The sequence below is a fragment of the Protopterus annectens genome, chromosome 3.part1 (genome assembly GCF_019279795.1).
Source record: "Protopterus annectens isolate FY-2018-M chromosome 3.part1, PAN1.0, whole genome shotgun sequence".
NCBI lineage: Eukaryota > Metazoa > Chordata > Ceratodontiformes > Protopteridae > Protopterus > Protopterus annectens.
Window position 1 is genome coordinate 1,631,714,057 of NC_056732.1, and position 18,981 is coordinate 1,631,733,037.

An 18,981-nucleotide genomic window follows, 5' to 3' on the forward strand; every position below is an offset into this window, starting at 1 on the left:
GCAACACAAAGAGGTTGTAAGCAGAAATATATAGTTGACTGCAATAAGCATATATACGATGTTATACTGCCCAACCTCTGAGCGTTACAAATCATAGCGCCGACCTTTTAAAATGATTGCAGAGTCACGAAAAAGGGGATTACTTGTTTTTGGAATAGGTCTTCGCTTGCGTTATTTTTGTATAGGTTTTATATACTAATTCAGTAATATATGGGCTTTTAAACAAATATATCCATATGCAGAAAATCAGTAAATTTGGGAAGAAAAAAGCTATATCAGGGGGGTTAAAGTCGTAGCAAGTAAAAAAATGAGAAACAGGAATGATCCCAGAGTCAGTTTTAATCATGAGTAGTTTGAATGGGGTACGTACGAGTAAGTCCGTTTTTTAACAGACAGTTCTTAGGTGTTTTTATAATATTTTCACAGTTCGTTTTCCATGTGGAATTCGGGTAGCAGGGATGTAAATACCAGAAATACCGTCAACTGCTCGCGAAGTGAGTCTACTTTTTATTTGCTTTAGGTGTTACGACTCGCATACCTCTCAACATCTTAGAACATGAAATCTGTGCAAAGCCATGGAACAATCAAGGACCCTTAAAATATTAGCACCATTCCCTTATTCTGACAGTGTATCGAGTTAATAGTACTATTATTTTAAAATGAATTTGTCCCCGATTCTATTGAGAGCTATTGGGGGGGGGGGGGGGGGGTAAATCAAGAAATGATCACTTACCGTTTAAATTATTAGTGCTATTAATTTTTAGAACTTGAAAGAATAAGAAAATGTGAATTAATACACATTTTCTAAAGTTTGTAACTCTATTTCATTATTTATTAAGTGTAATCCACCACCTTTTCTCCACAAATCACCAGTTGAGAGAGGGAGTACTGTTGAAATTAACGTTTTACGTAAACGTGTACAATTTAGAAGTAACTAATATTTAATATTTAAATCCATAAATTCAAATCTAGTGTATCTCATCCAAACTCTCAGTTTCTTCGTCAAGAATGAAGGGCAAAGGCAAAAAATGGGGAGTACAGATCCAATATCGATAAAATAAGGCAGTACATTTAAAACTTATAATAATTATCATCTGTTTATTAAAAAAATCCCAGAGTTTGAGACAAAACAAAAGTCAGAGATATAATCTTTTATGCCCCGTTTCATCTAACTGTGACTTTGTCTCTTATTTTTACGAGGTACAGAGCAAAAATAAGAGGAGCATCACTATTACGTAAGGGAAAGCGAAAATGATAAGTTACAAGTCCGTAACTCTCATCATCTTGGACCAAGAAATCTGGACAAAGCATAAATAAAAGTGGACAAATGCCCAAAAATATGGACGGTTTTTGGAATAACAGGTTTTTCATTAGCATGAATTTTTGAAGTCTGAAACTCAAATGTTTGCCATCATTTTCTTTATGAAAAACGGACCAAAAATAGGAGGCAAAAATCTGTACAGTTAAGTGGTACAGTTTTATTTTACTTTAGGAAATGTATGTTGATTCGAATCTTAAACGTTTATTTACTTTTTTAACTGATACGTTTAGAGTATGCAAACAGTTGCATAGTGCTAACAGCATAGTTAATAAAGAAACAAAAACCCAGTTAACACACATCTGCGACATATACCCAGTAGATATACTAGTGATGCACAGCAGAAGTGATGTCATTCACCAGTTTCCCGTCGTTCCTAGCTGGAAGGGACTAACTCCAAGCTGTCACGAGGAAGTAAATAGTTGTCCTTTCTTAACGCGGCAGTTGTCTTTCTTATTACGGTAAAACTGCCAATATTGTGGTTATACTTAGTTTGTGACGTAATCAGAAGGCACAATTTTTAAAGGAATGGTTTCCCTTTGATGAATATTGTCTATTCAGACGCGAACATGTTTGACAAAATTGAGCAGTCTGTGATCATTTTGCTGTCTGTATGCTGTCTCGGGCAACTGACCACTACAACAAGCCCATTGACAACAAGCGTACAGCCATCGGGAGGTAAGCTGAGCTATGTTTTTGTAACCAAACTGGAGAGGTGGAGGATGTGTTCTCGTTTTGCTTATTGTATCCACTAGGTTACATAGTCATCGGGTGCAGCTACTCTTATGAGGGGCGAGCATTAGTAGTTTCAGAATCTCTGTCTTTGCGTCCTGTGAAGACAGTAGCATTGATGTAATGTAATTGCAGTGTTGATGGTGAGAAGGTGGAATTCACAAAGCTGGCGTTCATTCTATTAGAAAACAGTTTGACACGCTTTTGTGGTTAATGCCTTTTCACGGTTTCTCACTATCTCCAGAAAAAAAAGAGTGTCGAACTTTTACAGTACCCACCACCCTCTTAAATGTTTTTTTTTTGAGAATAGAATCGTTACGACACGACAGTTAGGTATGACTTTTAGAATTAGGCTCTGAGACACATTTTAAATAATCGATGTCAACCTGTATTTTCAGTTATTTCCGAAGGCGTCCAAAAGTGTATTTTGTGTGTGTTTCCATTAAGTTTATGCTTTCTGTAAATTTGGTTTCTGCCCACGCCCCCTTTTGTAGCTCTTCTGTTTCAGAATTTAAATCCTGCTGCTGTAGGCGTAACGTGTTATGATTTATGTGATAGAAAGAAGTAAACTTTCTGGTGTTTGATTTGGTTTTCCTTCGTCAGGTTGACTTCTGGTGTATTAAGAAGACATGTCTGGATAACAATTTGGGTCACAGCTGTCTGGCTTTTATAAGCTTGAGCAGAACTGTCAGGGTTACATGATGATCATGTGTTTTCAGCGTGCACTTAGGGTGATCTAGGGGAAAAGCTGTAGCACCAGCGCTTTGAGTCCATTCTTCCAACAGTTAACAATTTAATTTTTATTTATTTAACATTTGTTAACCGAGAAAGTCCAACTTGGAACGAAGTCAATTTTCAGTGGAGGCCCGGGGAGAAATGCTCCAGATGTATGTCTTTGTAACGTGGGAGGAAACCCACACGAACGCAGGGAGGACATGCAGACCACACAGAAGGCACCCCCAGCCGAGAATCGAACCGGAGAACCTCTTGCTGTGAGACGACAATACTACCACTGGCCGCTGCACTACAGCCCCGTCCACAATTCCACTATTAGCATATATATATATATATATATATATATATCTCAAATTCAGAAAATTGCGGATTTCTTCCCTTTTACCATCTGTCTGGTTGTCAAGAAGCATTTTCAGAGGAGATCTCTGACTTCCTGCGTGCGTGATTCAATTCTAGCTCATTCAAGGTTGCTGATTTTGCCCCTGATGAGATAAATATTCTAATAGGTTCATACTAGCCTATCTGCCGTAGGGCATTTATAAGCCTAGCTAGAGTGTGTTTGGCTTTCGCCACCCATTTTAAATGAATTTTGCTATGCCCTTTTTCGAGGTTAGTATACTGTGCCTCTGTCTAACAGTGACACAGAAGTGATACCCGGGGTAAACCTACGATCTCCCATCCACTCATCAAGATTCCTCTTGAAGAGAGTCAATGAGGGACTATGCCTAACCTGGACTGGGATTTTATTCCAGAGTGAAGGGAGCCTCTGGGTTATGAATCTGTCCCTCCAGCATGTCCTATTTATTTCAGTGCTGAGGTTCAAGTCTCTCGAGCGCGTAGCTCGATGGGATTTGGATTTTCTGAGGTACAGCATGTCCATTAATTCCGGGTTGGACATGGCTTTATACGTCAGGCACAGATCGCCTCTGAGCAGGCGGTATGCCACTGAGTAGAGCTGGAGTTTCTTTAACCGGGCAGCATATGGCATCTGTTTGAGCCCTTTGATCCTCTTGGTGAGGTACTTTTGGGGTCTTTCCAGTTGCTGCAGGTGTCTGGTAAGGTACATCCCAAAAGGGGCATTGTACTCAATTATGGGCCTCATGAGGGATGAGTAAAGAGGCACGATGACCTCCCCTGATCTAGATGTGAATCCCTTCATGATTAGGTGGGCTAATATAAAATGTTTTTCTAACCACTTTGGCCATGTGGTTGTCAAATGAGAGATTGCTATCAACTTGGGTCCCCAGGTCCCTAATGACTTCTTCTGTACTTAATGGATTACCACCTATGTGGTAATTTGTGGGCACTTTGTTTTTGCCAAAGGGGATGACTATACACTTTTTGGCGTTTAGCTTGAGGCCATGGCTCTGGCACCAGTTGTCTGTTTCTATGAGGCCCTTTTGGAGGATGCTTGTGTCGGCTGGAGAGTTGATTATGGCCCAGTTTGCAGTCATCTTGAACTTGGTCAGCCACAGCCCTTCCGTGTTGGCCTGTACCGAGAAATATATACCGAACAAGAGAGGTCCCAGGACTGAGCCTTGTGGGATGCCACTTGTAACTGGTTTGGAGTCTGACATGGCTCCAGCAATTCTAACCATGTGGGTTCTGTCCTTGAGCCAGTTTGCAACCCATCTAGTGACATAGGGGTTTATATTTAAGCTGGTGAGCTTATCTATAATGCCCGAGTGGGGTATTGTATCGAAGGCTTTTGCGAGGTCCAGGTAGGCTGTGTGGACCACCTTCCCCTCGTCAATGGCCTTGGTGACTGTTTCAAAGAAATCGACCAGGATTAAGAGGCAGGATCTGCCCTTAACCAAGCCAAACTGGGTAGGATCCAGTGTCTGTAGGTCCCCAATATCTTTATTTATGAGGTCCATGATGATCCTTTCCATAGCTTTGCAGACCAAGCTAGTCAGGCTTATGGGGTGATAGTTTCCAGGATCCGTTGAGGCACCACCTTTGTGGAGAGGGACCACTGTTGCTGTATGCCACTCTTTGGGTACATATCCTGTAGTAAGGCTAAGATTGAACAGTAGTTTTATGTTTGGGTTTAGCTCTTCTTGGAGTTCATGTAGGACGCAGCCCGGGACACCATCTGGTCCCATTGATGCTGTGTTTTTTGCTTTGGAGAGGGCGGCTGTTACCTGAGCATCTGAGATGTCAGGGGGGCAGCACTCTGTTGGGATAGATATTTGCCCTTTTGGTGGGGAGGGGGGGAGAAGTTTGCACTGAACCTGTCAGCTAGGATGTTGGCAATGTCTGTGGGCTTGTTGTATTTTTTGTCATTTTGGACTAATTCTGAGCATATCTGGGAATTCCCACCCAGGTTCCTAACATAACTAAAGAAAGCCTTGTGATTATCCGTAGTGTCCTGTGCAATTTTTCTCTCGAAGCTGGCCTTAGACGATTTTGAGTGCCCGTAGTTTTTTGCTAATACTGATCAGAGATGCCTTCTTTTTTTTGGATTTTGCTCTATCATGTAGTAGCTTCCTCCTTCTATTGTATAGTTTGTTTATGGCTGGGGTCCACCAGACAGGACGTCTGCCTTTGGAGGATTGGGTCTTGGTTTTATTTGGGATTGCATGATCCATGCATTCCTGAAGGTGTTCATAGAATGCGTTTATAAAGGATTCTGCGGTCTGGGCCGTATTTTCCACAGGCCCGGGGGCTTTGAAGGATTTCGCCTCAGTTTTGAGGCGTGTGAAATTTGCTTTAGAGAAGTTTTTCACTGTGGTTTTCTGGGCAGGGGGTGGGGTCGGGATGTGAATATCCAGTGAGATTAGTTTATGGTCTGATCTTACCAGTGAGGGATACACTTGTGGTCTGGAGCATACTGTCCCCATGTTGGTGATGATCAGGTCCAGTATGTTTTCCCCTCTTGGAGTGGTAACAAGTTGTTCCATAGCATTTGAGTTTATAAATTCTAGGAACCTTTGGGCTAGGGTGTTGGAGCTAGAGTAATGCTCCCAGTCTATGTTTGGGTAGTTGAAGTCGCCCAATATAATGGTGTTTGGAGAGACCTTCATATTTTCCAGTATTCTCAGGAAGGCCGAGTGGGGTTCCTGTGTTTGGGTGGGTGGTCTGTAGCAGGCTATAAACTGGAAGGCAGTTTTACCCACAGTTAGTTGCACATGGATAGTCTTTGATGCTTCGTGCTGTGCCACCAACCTGGAGGTGTGGGTATCTTTGACGAATATTGATACTCCCCCTCCTTTTGTGGTTCGGTCCAAGTTTTGGGGCCGAAAAGCATGGTATGAGGTATAACCTGGTAGTGCTGGGGTGCTCTCCGGAGCCTTGAACCAGGTTTCTGTTACTGCACAGATATCGATGTTCTCCATGCTAAGGAGAGTTTCGAGTGCATGCATCTTGAGGTTTAGACTTCTGGCATTGAGTAGCATTACTCTTAGTTTCTTATCCCTTGTGATACCTATGGAGGTGGGTTTGTCTTTTGAGCCTTGCCTAAAAAAGGCACTATGGGGTAGCAAGAGCCTTTGCCAATATCCGAAAGCCCAGGGGTGACAGGTGCAAGCCGTCCCTAGCGAAGCATCGTGGCTTGTCGAGCATGTCATCCCAGGCTGACAGGCTATGGATCCCCTTTGAATGACACCAACACTTAAGCCAATTGTTGAAATTGATCATCTTGTCTTCATATTGTGGCATCATTCTTGGTGAGGGTAAGATGCTACTCAAGGTCAGGGTCATACCGGCCTGGGCTACATGCTCAGAGAGCTCCTCTATGTCTCTTTTCATGTAGTCCAGGGAGGTACGTCTCAGGTCATTCACACCAGCATGGACAATGACTGAGTCATATTTGTACTTGCCTTGGAGTGACCTGAGTGCTTGTGTTATGTGGCGGATCCTAGCGCCCGACAGGCAGCTCACCGTGACCTTCTCCTTGTTCAGCCTGGTGAGCGGGACGTCAGTGTGCCTGACGATAGAGTCACCTATTACAAGTGTATCGGGTGTGTTGTTTAGCCTTAAGGGCTGTGACTGTTCGGCACACTGGCTTTGTGAGCTATGTGTTGCACGTGTTTTTCTTTTTTTTTTCTGATAACAAGGTACCCTTAGCAGTTTTGTGCCTGGTTTGCATTTCACTGGAAGACAATTTGATAAAGAAAAATAGCTTGGAGAAAGTGTTTACTGAAAGCATTCAAGTGTTTTCCCAACTGGGAGAGTTCTATAGATATAAAAAGTCAAATAGCACTTACTAATAGCACAGGCCGTACCATGAGTGTTAGCATGACTAACCTTTCTTTTTGGTTAACTTTAGCCTGTCTGTGTAACTGTCACTTTAGAACTTATGCTCTTATTAGGAAGCAAGAACTTCAATATTTGAAGTTGTGCCCAGTTTTGTGTGTTATTGTAAAGTTCATAGGTTTTAGGTGGGTTCTTTGGGGGGGGGGGGTGTTTGTTCCGTTTGAGGGCTTACAAAAAAACAAAAAACATTGTGTAAGATGTGACATAGACGCAGATGGATATGACATGAAACAACTGTATAAAAGACCAACCTGCCGAACAGTGTATACATGTAACATAAAAGTTGGAACTAGATATGTAGCAAAAGAGCAGCTACATATAAAAGGTAGTAATAATGACTACAGAAGAAAATGATGCTTTCTGTAATGTCTTTCAACCTGGTCTTACAGATAAATATAAAAAACAGAGTAATGAATTATATTAAAAAATGTACAGTGAAAATAACTATGCTGCAGGAGACTCACCTGGAAAGTATTGAACATGTGAATTTAATAAAGAAAGGTTTTCAGAATGGTTATTCAACAGAATATTTGGGGCAAAGGAAAATGGAGTACTTGTATTAATTGCAAGAGGAGCTCCAATAGTGATAGAAGAGGAAAAAAAAGATAATGGAAGATGCATAGCACTAAGGGGTACTGGCTAGTGAGGAGGATTACACTGGCATGCAGTTACATCCCCCTTAAAACTGCTATAATGGAGCTTAAAAAAATTCTGGGAGAAATAACCAGCTTTCAGCAAGGAATATTACTTATAGGTGGAGACTGGAATTTGGTTTACAACAGTAAAGCTGTGTCTGGGGGCCCTAAAAGAAAAAATATAACAAGGGAGGGTGGATTTTTGAAGAAATTTATGAAAATGGTTGGCATGGAAGATGACTTCAGTACTAGGAGTTCAGAGTGAATTTACATATTACTCACCGAGATATAAAAACTGGGTTAGGCTAGATAGATTTTATATCTCACAGGAACATGTGCATTTAATTGAAGGTCTTGAAATGCACCCAATAATAACTAAAATAAAAGCGCAAGGTAATGAAATGAAAATGAGACACCGGTGCTTCCCACCTACCGGTTAAAAAGAGAGGAATGTAAGCAATGGGCTGTGGAATTAATTCAGGAGCCACTAGAGAAGATAGAGTTATCTTCTGAAAACATAGCTAAGGAGTAGGATAAAATTAAAGTTGAGTTTAAAACTAGGTTGGAAATAAAAGAAAAGGAGAGATGGCTAAACAGTAACAAGAATTATTTATAGGGAATTGATAAAGTAATTATTGCAAAATGGGGAATCTCTCAGAACAAGAAAAGGAGCAGCTGCAGAATTCTAAACAGAAAATAAGGGAGTGCTGTTAAGCAACTGTTTTTTGATAATTGTAGACCACAAAAACTTCTAGTACAACAACTCAAGCAACAAAAAGTGGAAAGGGCAGTCACTAAGCTTAGGGAGCCTATAACAAGGAATATAACGAGAGACCATATAGAAGTATTAGACATATTTTGGAAATTTTATGAAAATTTGTAAAAAGCAGTGAAATACAGTAATCAAGAAAAGGTACAAATGGAAATGTTTATGGAAAAATTAAATATGCAAAGTTAGAGGCACAAGAGGCTCAATTGCTAACAGTTAGGCTAGGAAGGAATTAGATAAAAATGGTTATGTCTAACCAATCTACAGGAAAGTCCCCAGGAGTGGATGATATTCCAGTGGAAGTTTGGAAGCTAGGAGGGAAAAAACTGATCTTGAAAGTTTTAACAGTATTTTAAGAGGAGGAGAAGTACCAGCATCCTGGAAGAAGATGGTGGTGGCTGTAATACCTAAAGAGGGTAAAGATCCATTGGATCCAGCTTCATACAGGCCCATTTTAATACTAAATCATGATTGTAAAATGTTTGTCTATAATGGCTAAAAGAATGGCAAACGTGTTACCAAAATTCATAGATATGGATCACTGTGGTTTTGTGGAAGGGAGGCAAACATTTGACAATATTAATAGAACATTGATGATCCAGAGGGAAGCAGAATGTAAGAATGTACCACTTTTATTGGTGGGTCTTGATGCAGAGAAAGCATTTGACAGAGTAGATTAGGACTTCATGAGCAGGGCAATGGAAGCATTTGCTTTCCCCGATACAATTGTAAGGTTGATTAGAAGCATGTATGAGGGATCAGAGGCACGAATTAAAGTGGGTGGGGGCCCCCTCTGATAATTTCTGCTTGAGTAGAGGAACCAGGCAGGGTTGTCCACTTTCCCCTTTGTTTGCATTATATTTAGAACCATTGGCAAAGCAAATAAGGGACTCGGAAATCCAAGGATATAATTTGGTATGGTAGTCAGGAAAAGCTGGCTGTATTTGCAGATGATATTATTTTATACATGACAAAACCAGAAAGGGACATTACAGTGTTGTGGAACATTTTAAGACCGTTTCAAATCTTCTCGGGATACAAAATTAATGAAGCTAAAACAAAGTTAATAGCAGTAAATTATGTACCCACACACAAATTGGTCCCACAACATTTATATTTATGGGGGACATGATAAAATTAAGTATTTAGAAGTATGGATTAGAAATGACTCTGTGGTGACAGCTAAGGATATGTGGGAAGAGACTGAACAAAAGGTAATACAAAAATTGAGAAACTGGAAGTTTTTTATGGATATGAATACTAAGATACAAGCCATTAAAATGTTTTAGTCCTTTGAGTCTTATAACACAGGTCAGGCATACTTTTATCAACTGGAGGAAAAGTTGTGGATGGCAATTAAAAAAGAGTTGGAAGGATTTTATTTGGGAACGGAAGACAGCAAGGTTCAAATGGGATAAGCTAATTCTACCAACAGAACAAGGAGGACTAGGATTACCTGATTTGAGGGGGTATTTTAGATCAATTCAGTTAAGGCTCTTGTATATAGCACAAGCAGAAAATTGTAATTCAAAGTGGAAAGGAATGATACTGACACAGGGAGGAAGATCAAGAAGTGAGAGATTGGGATTTTGTTGCAAACTCTTAAGGAGAACAACCAAAATCATACAGAGTATTGTATTCATAAAATAGCAGGGAGTATTCTAAGAACCAAACCAGTATGAGAATGGAGAAAATTAGATTTTGCCGATAGGGTTGACTGTGGTCAGGGATACAGATAATAGGCAAGAGGGGACTGTAATTTATTGGAGAAAAATTTGTAAATGAACCAAGGTGTTGGGAGAAAATAATTAGAAAGGGAAAGGTAACAGATTGGGAAGAGGCCAAGAATTTATTTGGACTGCAGGTCAGAGATTGCCTTCCCTATCGAGGACTGATATCAGAGTATAGGCAAAGAGAAAGAAATAGGGGGCTCTAAATGAAAGACCAGCACTGGTAGAGTTTTTAATAGAATGTAGAACAGAAGCTGCTGTTAAAAAAGGAACAATTAGCAAAGCATATAAAGTATTGCATGATCATTATAAGAATCAATCAGAGGAGCTTGGAAAGGATTGGGAAGAGAGATTGGGTAAGCAATTCACAAAGAGACAATAGGGGATATATGTGCATCTCCCAAATATGCAACAAGTCTAGAAGGTTTAGTATCTTTGCCTGGAAGTGTTTACACGGGTATTTTTATACTCCAAGTAGACTCCAAAGAATTTTTCCTCAGGTGGATAGCAAATGTTGGAGATGTGATCGGCAAGAAAGAGGTAGCTGGGTAGCTTTGGAAGTGTGATGAGCTGGCAGACATTTGAGATTCCCTGCAGACCGCTCTGTCAGAGATGCTGGGTGAGCAGATTGGACTGACTGGGGAGATTATGTTTTTGAGTTATGCTACAGAATCAGAATTGCCTAGACATATGATCTTTGCCTGGAAGTGTTTACCCAGGTATTTTTATACCCCGAGTATACTCCAAAGCATTTTTCCTCAGGTGGACAGCAAATGTTGGAGATGTGGTGGGCAAGAAAGAGGTAGCTGGGAACATATTTTTTTGGAAGTGTGATGAGCTGGCAGACATTTGAGATTCCCTGCAGACAGCTCTGATGGAGATGCTGGGTGAGCAGATTGGACTAACTGGGGAGATTATTTTTTTTGAGTTATGCTACAGAATCAAAATTGTCTAGACATAGTAAAGCCTTGCTGAGTCTAATTATGGTGGCTGCCAAAAAAAAGCAATTACTAGAGAATGGAAATCCAAAGTCTAGACCAACTTCACTAGAAGTAGTGAATATAATGACAGGTAAAACAACTGGAATTGGGATCATTAGAAAAGGGAAGGAGCAAGCTACATAGGAGAAAAATGGGAATTGTAGGGATAATATATGCAGAGCAGGAACAAGGGTTAAGAAGCAGGATTTGAATGAGCTATATAATGCTTAGCTGACAATGACTGGATGGTTTATAAGTGATGTATAATGTTTACAACTACAGTTGTTTCAATGGTGTCTGTGATGTAAACTGTTTGGAACGTGATATCATTTTGTATGGTTTTTATTTATATAAATGTAAGATTGCTTTTGTCATATGTAAGGGTGATGTGCAGAGCTGTAGTAACTACATGCTGTGACTGATCAGTTTAATCCCTCTGAAGTTATGGGAAAGAGTAGTGGAAGCTAGGTTAAGAAGGGAGGTGATGATTAGTGATCAGCCGTATGGTTTCATGCCAGGAAAGAGCACTACAGATGCGATGTTTGCTCTGAGAGTGTTGATGGAGAAGTACAGAGAAGGTCAGAAGGAGTTGCATTGTGTCTTTGTGGATTTAGAGAAAGCATATGACAGGGTGCCTAGAGAGGAGTTGTGGTATTGTATGAGGAAGTCGGGAGTGTCAGAGAAGTATGCAAGAGTGGTACAGGATATGTACGAGGGTAGTGTGACAGCGGTGAGGTCTGCAGTGGGAGTGACGGATGCGTTTAAGGTGGAGGTGGGATTACATCAAGGATCAGCTCTGTGCCCTTTCTTATTTGCAATGGTGATGGACAGGTTGACAGACGAGATCAGACAGGAGTCCCTGTGGACTATGATGTTTGCAGATGACATTGTAATCTGTAGTGAGAGTAGGGAACAGGTGGAGGAGACCCTGGATAGGTGGAGATATGCTCTAGAGAGAAGAGGAATGAAGGTCAGCAGGACTAAGACAGAATATATGTGTGTGAATGAGAGGGAGGATAGAGGAATGGTGAGGATGCAGGGAGTAGAGGTGGCAAAGGTGAATGAGTTTAAGTACTTGGGATCAACAGTTCAGAGTAATGGTGAGTGTGGAAGAGAGGTGAAGAAGAGAGTACAGGCAGGATGGAGTGGGTGGAGAAGAGTGTCAGGAGTGATTTGTGACAGACGAGTACCAGTAAGAGTGAAAGGGAAGGTCTACAAGAGGGTAGTGAGATCAGCTATGTTATACGAGTTGGAGACAGTGGCACTGACAAAAGGCAGGAGTCGGAGCTTGATGTGGCAGAGTTGAAGATGTTAAGATTTGCACTGGGTGTGACGAGGATGGACAGGATTAGGAATAAGTATATTAGAGGGTCAGCCCAGGTTGGAAGGTTTGGAGACAAAGCCAGAGAGGCAAGATTACGTTGGTTTGGACATGTGCTGAGGAGGGATGCAGAGTATATTGGGAAAAAGATGCTAAGGATGAAGCTGTCAGGTAACAGGAAAAGAGGAAGGCCTAAGATAAGGTTTATGGATGTGGTGAGAGAGGACATGCAGGTGGTTGGTGTGACAGAGCAAGATGCAGAGGACAGGAAGAAATGGAAACAGTTGATCTGCTGTGGCGACCCCTAACGGGAGCAGCTGAAAGAAGAAGAAGATATGTGTAAATTTAATAAAGATGTTTGGGGGAAAAAAGAATGAGTTGAAGAGGGTAGATATTTCTTGAGATGATTTGTAAGAATGTGGACATGGGTTGTTTTTTGTGCCTGGCTTTAGAATTGAGGTAACGGAATTCCAGAAGTTTTTTTGTTTATGGCTACTTTGCAGTTTTCTCTAAAAAAGCAGCAAATACTCCAACTCCACAAGAACAAAACAAAGTAAGGCAACAGAAGCAATGAGTAATCCTTTATTCTTCCAACGGTAGGCGCTTTCGCCTCCAATTCTTTACAACGAGACTTCTTCAGACAATAACTTTGTAAAAATGACAAACTTATATACTATCAGCAGCAGATCACATGTTCACATTCTTCACATGACTAGTTAGTAAATACTTTGTTAAAACATTTTTAAAAAGACATTAATACCTATAAATACAGATATAAATACATATATGTTAATACATAAATCTATAAACACAATCTAGCCTAGCAATTAAATACCCTATGTGCTAATGTTTAAAACCCCTTCTTTTGAAATACATCACAAATTCTTCCCTATTAGTAAGGCCAGGGAGAAAATAGGCAGTTTAATTTAACTTACCAAGAATACTCTAGCCAGCCTAACTCTTCCTCTATATTCATACAGAACATGTGCTCTGCTGCTGATGGTATTGCTTCTGTTGTCGTACTTTGTTTTGTACTTTGCAGTTTTATATAGTATTCTTTTTTTATCTTTTGTTGACTATTCTTTTTACCTGGTTATGAAGTTATTTAAATTTTAACAGGTCTGGAGGGTTTTTGTTGGTTTGCCACTGTTTCCATATATTGTCCCCAGTGATCATAAGATCTTTCGTTGGTTTGGTTAGGCAAGGGGTGTAGTTTGGTTTTATCCTCTTTTTGTGAAGGTGTGGTAGGTTGTTTAGTGTATTCAGAAATATCGAGTTGAAATGGTTGACTTTATCATCTAGTGGGAGTGTTTTTAGGATATTCCAGTTTATCTTTTTTTAGAATATTAGTGAAGGTATGTAGGCTAAATTTAGTAAGGTTTCTTATTTGTTTATCTTGATGTTTGTTTTTGTCAGGTAAATGGAGTATGGCAGATAAAGGCGGGGAGATGATCAGTCAAGTGTCTGGGAGAGTAACTACTTCAGATATTTTGTTAGGATCAGAAACTAGAATCCAGTCTAAAATGGAAACACTGTTATTGCCCATATTAAGTCTGGTTGGGGAATTTATGAGTTCGGTGAAGTTGAATGGATTAATATTTGAAGAAGGAAAGATGGAACTAAGGTTTAGCCACTTGATGTTTACGTTGCCTAAGGTGACAGTTTTGTTTTTAATATTAGTCGAAACCCGTGCAAGGATGTCTTCTAATATGGATATATTGTTGCCAGGGAGGATATAAAATGCTATGATACACACATTTTTGCAGTTATTCATTTTTAGGATAGTAATGAGAATTTTGGCTTTAGAAAATTGAGGTACAGGATTTGTATATTGAAGTATATTGTAGGTGTTAGGAAAGATTAATGCTACACTGCCTTTTTTTTTTTTTTTTTTTTTTAGGACTATCATATCTCTTATAGTTTGAAAGCCCAGGGAAGAAATTCTAAGTCTTTAATAGAAGGTTTTAACCACGTCTCTGTGGTGTCAATAATGTCTGGTTGATTATGAGAGATCCAAGCATGGAGGTTAGTGATTTTGTTGCGAATGCTTTGGAGACTAAGGGTTAGCACACATAATGATTTGTGAGAATTATTGTTATGGGGAGGTACAGATGGGTTAGTAGAAGTGGGCCCTGGGTTGGGGTGTATGTCACTGCATTAAGGTTTACTTGTAAAATTGATTACGTAAGCTAATGACTTTGCTTAGAGGGTGATTTATTGTGGATTAATTGAAGACAGGTGGTGGTATTGTTCTTTAGGGTAAAATAGATTTTTATTTGTTATTGATATGATTTTCACCTTGTATTGAAAGAGGGGATTTGTTTGGTAGAGGCTAGGAGATATGTCTGTATAGCTTTTAAATTGGATAGCTACTGAGGAAGTGATGGTTGTCGTTAGAGGGGGTAAGGAGATAGGGTTTAGAGTAGTAGTGTGTACTAGAGAAAAAAAAAGAATGGAGAAGAGTGAGCAAGGAGAATGCGTGTGCTTGCAGATAGCATGGTTATGAGTGGAGGAGTGGGAGCAGATAGTAATAGAATTGAGTATTGGTGGATGTAAAATAATATGGAGAGGTGGAAAAGAGTAACGACATCAGAAAAGGTAGTGTAGAGTAACAAGATAAATATAGGTGCCTAGGGAGAGGTAATGGAGTAGGTAGTTAGTAATAGAATTGGGATGTAAATAATTAGGAGAGGTTAGTAATGGTATTAAGTAGTGGGGGATGTAAATAATTAGGAGAGGTAGTGGAGAGTATGGAGAGATCTGGAAAGGTAGTGTAGAGTAACGGGATGGATTTAGGTGTAAGGGAGAGATGATGGAAAAGGATAAGGTCAATCCCGGTGGTAAATAAAGTAGTATCAGGTGGAAGAGATCAATTAAAGATAGGAAGGCAGAGGATGGATAGTGATGGGTAGATATATCATGAAGGAGCAGTATTAAAGGAGGAGGGAGGGAAGGAGTGGTTTTGATTGGATGTTGGAATTAAGGGGTGGAGCTATACGAAGTACAAGTTTAGGCCCTTTAATGATACAGTATGAAATGAAAGAGAAAACATTAATGACAGTGGATAACAACAGGATCGCACCTGGGATAAATTCTAATAAATTTCAACCACACAGCTGCCTAAGAATTAGCTAAGCAACAAGTTGCAGAGATAGACAATATTAGTCAATGTAACAGACAACATTAAATCCTGGAATACAGCAACACTCTTTAATGCTTGGAACTATTTAATTGCATCAGAAAACAAGCATTCTACTCCTTGAGCAGTGTTAGACTTATGTAGCAAGAAGCAAACGTCTGAAAAGGTAACCCATCACCTACAGCATTTGTAAACGCTAGTCACTGTGGTTCATTAGTTACATATTCCTTACACTCAGTCTCTCCCACTAATTACAGTATATATTTTTGTTTTATACTGTTTGAACTTAATTTTACATTTATATTTGTGTACTGTATTGCACATTTTGTTTGTTTTTTGCATTTTACCGTCTGCATATTTACAGTCCTTTGTACTGCTGTTTTATAACTTAACTGTTTACTGTTTTATTATGTTTTTGGCAATGCATCGTTATAATTTTGGCAACACATAATTGAACTCTTATATCTGCAGAGGTGTTTTCAAATGTTTGATGTATGTGTGTTTATATATGTGTATGTATGCACACATATATATACATACATATGTATACATACATTTACAAATATATATTCATAGGTACACGCACACAAGTATACGTGTGTGTGTGTGTGTGTGTGTGTGTGTGTGTGTGTGTGTTTGTGTGTGAGAGAGAATATCTGTATATGTCTTGAGTTGTGGCTGAAATGTGTCATTGTGTATAAGTCTACTACCCAGGTAACAAATATAACTAGGCTATCCTTGTCAGTAGGCCTGAGTCTTTGCAGAAAAGTGTCCAAGACCAGCAGTTAAATAAGAAGTAACTAGCTAAATAAATAACTGTTGCAGCTTAAGGTGGAAATTTGAGTTCCACTGACATCAGTCTATCATTTCTAGCCTGGATGCAGCTACATAATTGAAAAAAATTGTAGAGTTGAAATCATTTGAGTAAATTCAGAATAGAGTGTCTCTGCATCACTGTTGTTATGAATAAAGGTTCATTCTGTTTGATTGTGTTTATATGTAATTTAGTACTTTCTTTGGGAATTTTAAACTGTTGAAATTATGGAAGGCCAGTATAATATGAACCATCTGGTAGAGCACTAAAGCTTAACGGAAGGATGGTTATAAAATATGCTCGTACAACATGCAGCTTGTGAGCCACAGTTGGGCTCTTTAATGGCCTCATAGATGAAACTGGAGCCAAAGACGTGGATAGCTGCAGAAGATAAAGCTTTATCTTCAGCAGCTGTCCAAATCTTTGGCTCCGATTTTTTTCTATTTTGTTTGTTCACTGGTGGTTTGTTTTCAGTATTCCTTTGAAGGCTTCACTCTGATTTACCATGTCAGCCAGAATTCTTTCAGCCCATAATGAATCTGACAGAAGGATTCAACTTCCTTTTTTATCATAAAGCTAAGCAGTATGATTGTGTTGCAATAGTCACTTAATTCTTAGCTCATTGTTTGTAGTTTGTAGGCAGGCTATAATATTGGTAGCTTGTGGTATCCCTGTACACTGGCCACAGCAGCATTCCGTTTGTTTTTATTATGTCAGTAGTGGTGGAATTTGTAACAGCAAGCTGAACTACATTACTGTGGCCATATTTTCTTTCACTGTTTTTCTTTTTCCTCACAATCTAATGTTAGAAGGGTAAACCAAAGGTGGCAGTCCTTTTTTAGGGTTATAGACAAGCAGGCTGTATATGAAAGTACAGGGCAGTTAGAATGATCATTGAATGATTGATATGTCTTGCCAGTGGGGCAGCATATGCATCTGTGAGCAACAAGCTAAAGTTGCGTCTTTTGTAATTATTTCTCTCTTTTCTTGCAATCAAACCACAGAAGGTGACAGTTTTTTGGGATGGATATGGAAGCATGCTGTCTGTGAAAGCTGAATTATCAGTGGTACGACTTACTGGAACAGTGTAGGCAGAGTTGTAGCTCCCTTGCGTAATACCTTATGCAGTTCCCATGACTGGACTGGCACCCCCACAGTCCATTACTGAAGAGCAAAAGGGAAAAAACTCTTTTAACAGGCAACTTGCTAAATTTGATAGCTCACAGTAAACCACATATATGCCCCCTGTAAAAGTGAGTGTAAAATATCTATTTTTATTTTATGAAGCCATAATAGTCTCCCAGTTTCATAAATTAATAACCGTTCTTCACTTGCACATCGTTGGTAGAGCTTCTCTTCACCCTGTCTTACTTATGGTACTGAGTGTAGGTGTCTGACAGCAACAAGTTAAACTACCATTCTGTGGATTTTTTGTCTTTTATTTCTTAGTGAGGTGTCAGAAGTGTGTAGATTGTAGCTATTTTTTTTCTGGGGGGGGGGGTGTCAATATATGACCCAGAGCAATAAACTAAAGTACATTACACTGACTCTACTTGTGTGTGTGTGTGTGTGTGTGTGTGTGTGTGTATTAGTAATTTTTGTGATGTGACTAGCTTTTGAATTGCTGCAAAAGACTACTGGTGATACCTTGCAGTAAAAAGACCATTTCTGTACAGCAGTACAAATTGTTATAGCAAATTTCACAGAATAATGTGTCATGACCCTCTGATACAAAATGCATTTAGTTGGTTGCCCCAGGTATAAACATGCACACATCTTTTATCTTCTTATAACGCATTGTACTGCTGAGTCTAAACAGTGTTCGGGGTCATAAATCCAGTGACAAAAAATACTCTTGTTGTTTGTCTTTTCGGCTTTTCCCAGTGAGGGGTCGCCACAGCAGAACACCGGTCCGCTAATGATTGGCAGTAGATTTTTATGATGCCGAGTTGCTAGCCCAATGCATAACCTTCAACGAAGGCACGCCCATTCACGCATGTCTTTCGGAGGCCACTCGACTGCGTGGAGGACATGCAGACTCCACACAATTCACTTAAAATGTTAGCAAAAGTTTAGGTGTTGTATGGATGTGCATTTTCTGAATGGTAAGGACTATTAAACTCTAATGATAGGCATTTTTGACTGTCTGTAAACCATGGTGATTTACCACAAAAAGAAGTTAATGAAGAAAAATCCGAGATGTTCTAACTCAGAGACAGATAAGAGGCAGACTGTTATAGTTCACCTAAAAAGATAACAAAATGACAGGTTTTACACCAACATGCATTTTCTGAAGAAGAAACTCCAATGACTGCCATTATTGACTGGCTATAAAATCCTTAGTAATTTTATTTAGAAAAATCTGCTTCCTGGAGTCAAGGGTAAAAGTAAGTAATGTCTTTCGGCTTTTCCAGGTTAGGGGTCGCCACAGCGGAACGCCAGTCCACTTATGATTGGCAGTAGATGTTTACGGTGCCGAGGTGCCAGCCCAATGCCCAACCTTCAAGGAAGGCACACCCATTCACGCACACACCTACCTGCATGTCTTTAA

The 18,981-nt window shown here is 39.7% G+C and overlaps 1 protein-coding gene across 2 annotated transcripts in view; it reads left to right on the plus strand.

Annotated features, from left to right (window-relative positions):
- The first annotated feature begins 1,672 nt into the window (after positions 1–1,672).
- Positions 1,673–18,981, plus strand: part of LOC122798587 (pituitary tumor-transforming gene 1 protein-interacting protein-like) — a 956,210-nt gene continuing 938,901 nt past the window's right edge. The window contains exon 1 of one of the 2 annotated variants that reach the window (XM_044067656.1): positions 1,673–1,996. In XM_044067656.1, coding sequence (XP_043923591.1) covers positions 1,861–1,996 — 136 coding nt within the window. In that variant the 5' untranslated portion in view covers positions 1,673–1,860. The remainder of the gene's footprint in view (positions 1,997–18,981) is intronic. The other variant, XM_044067655.1, reaches the window with a different exon arrangement.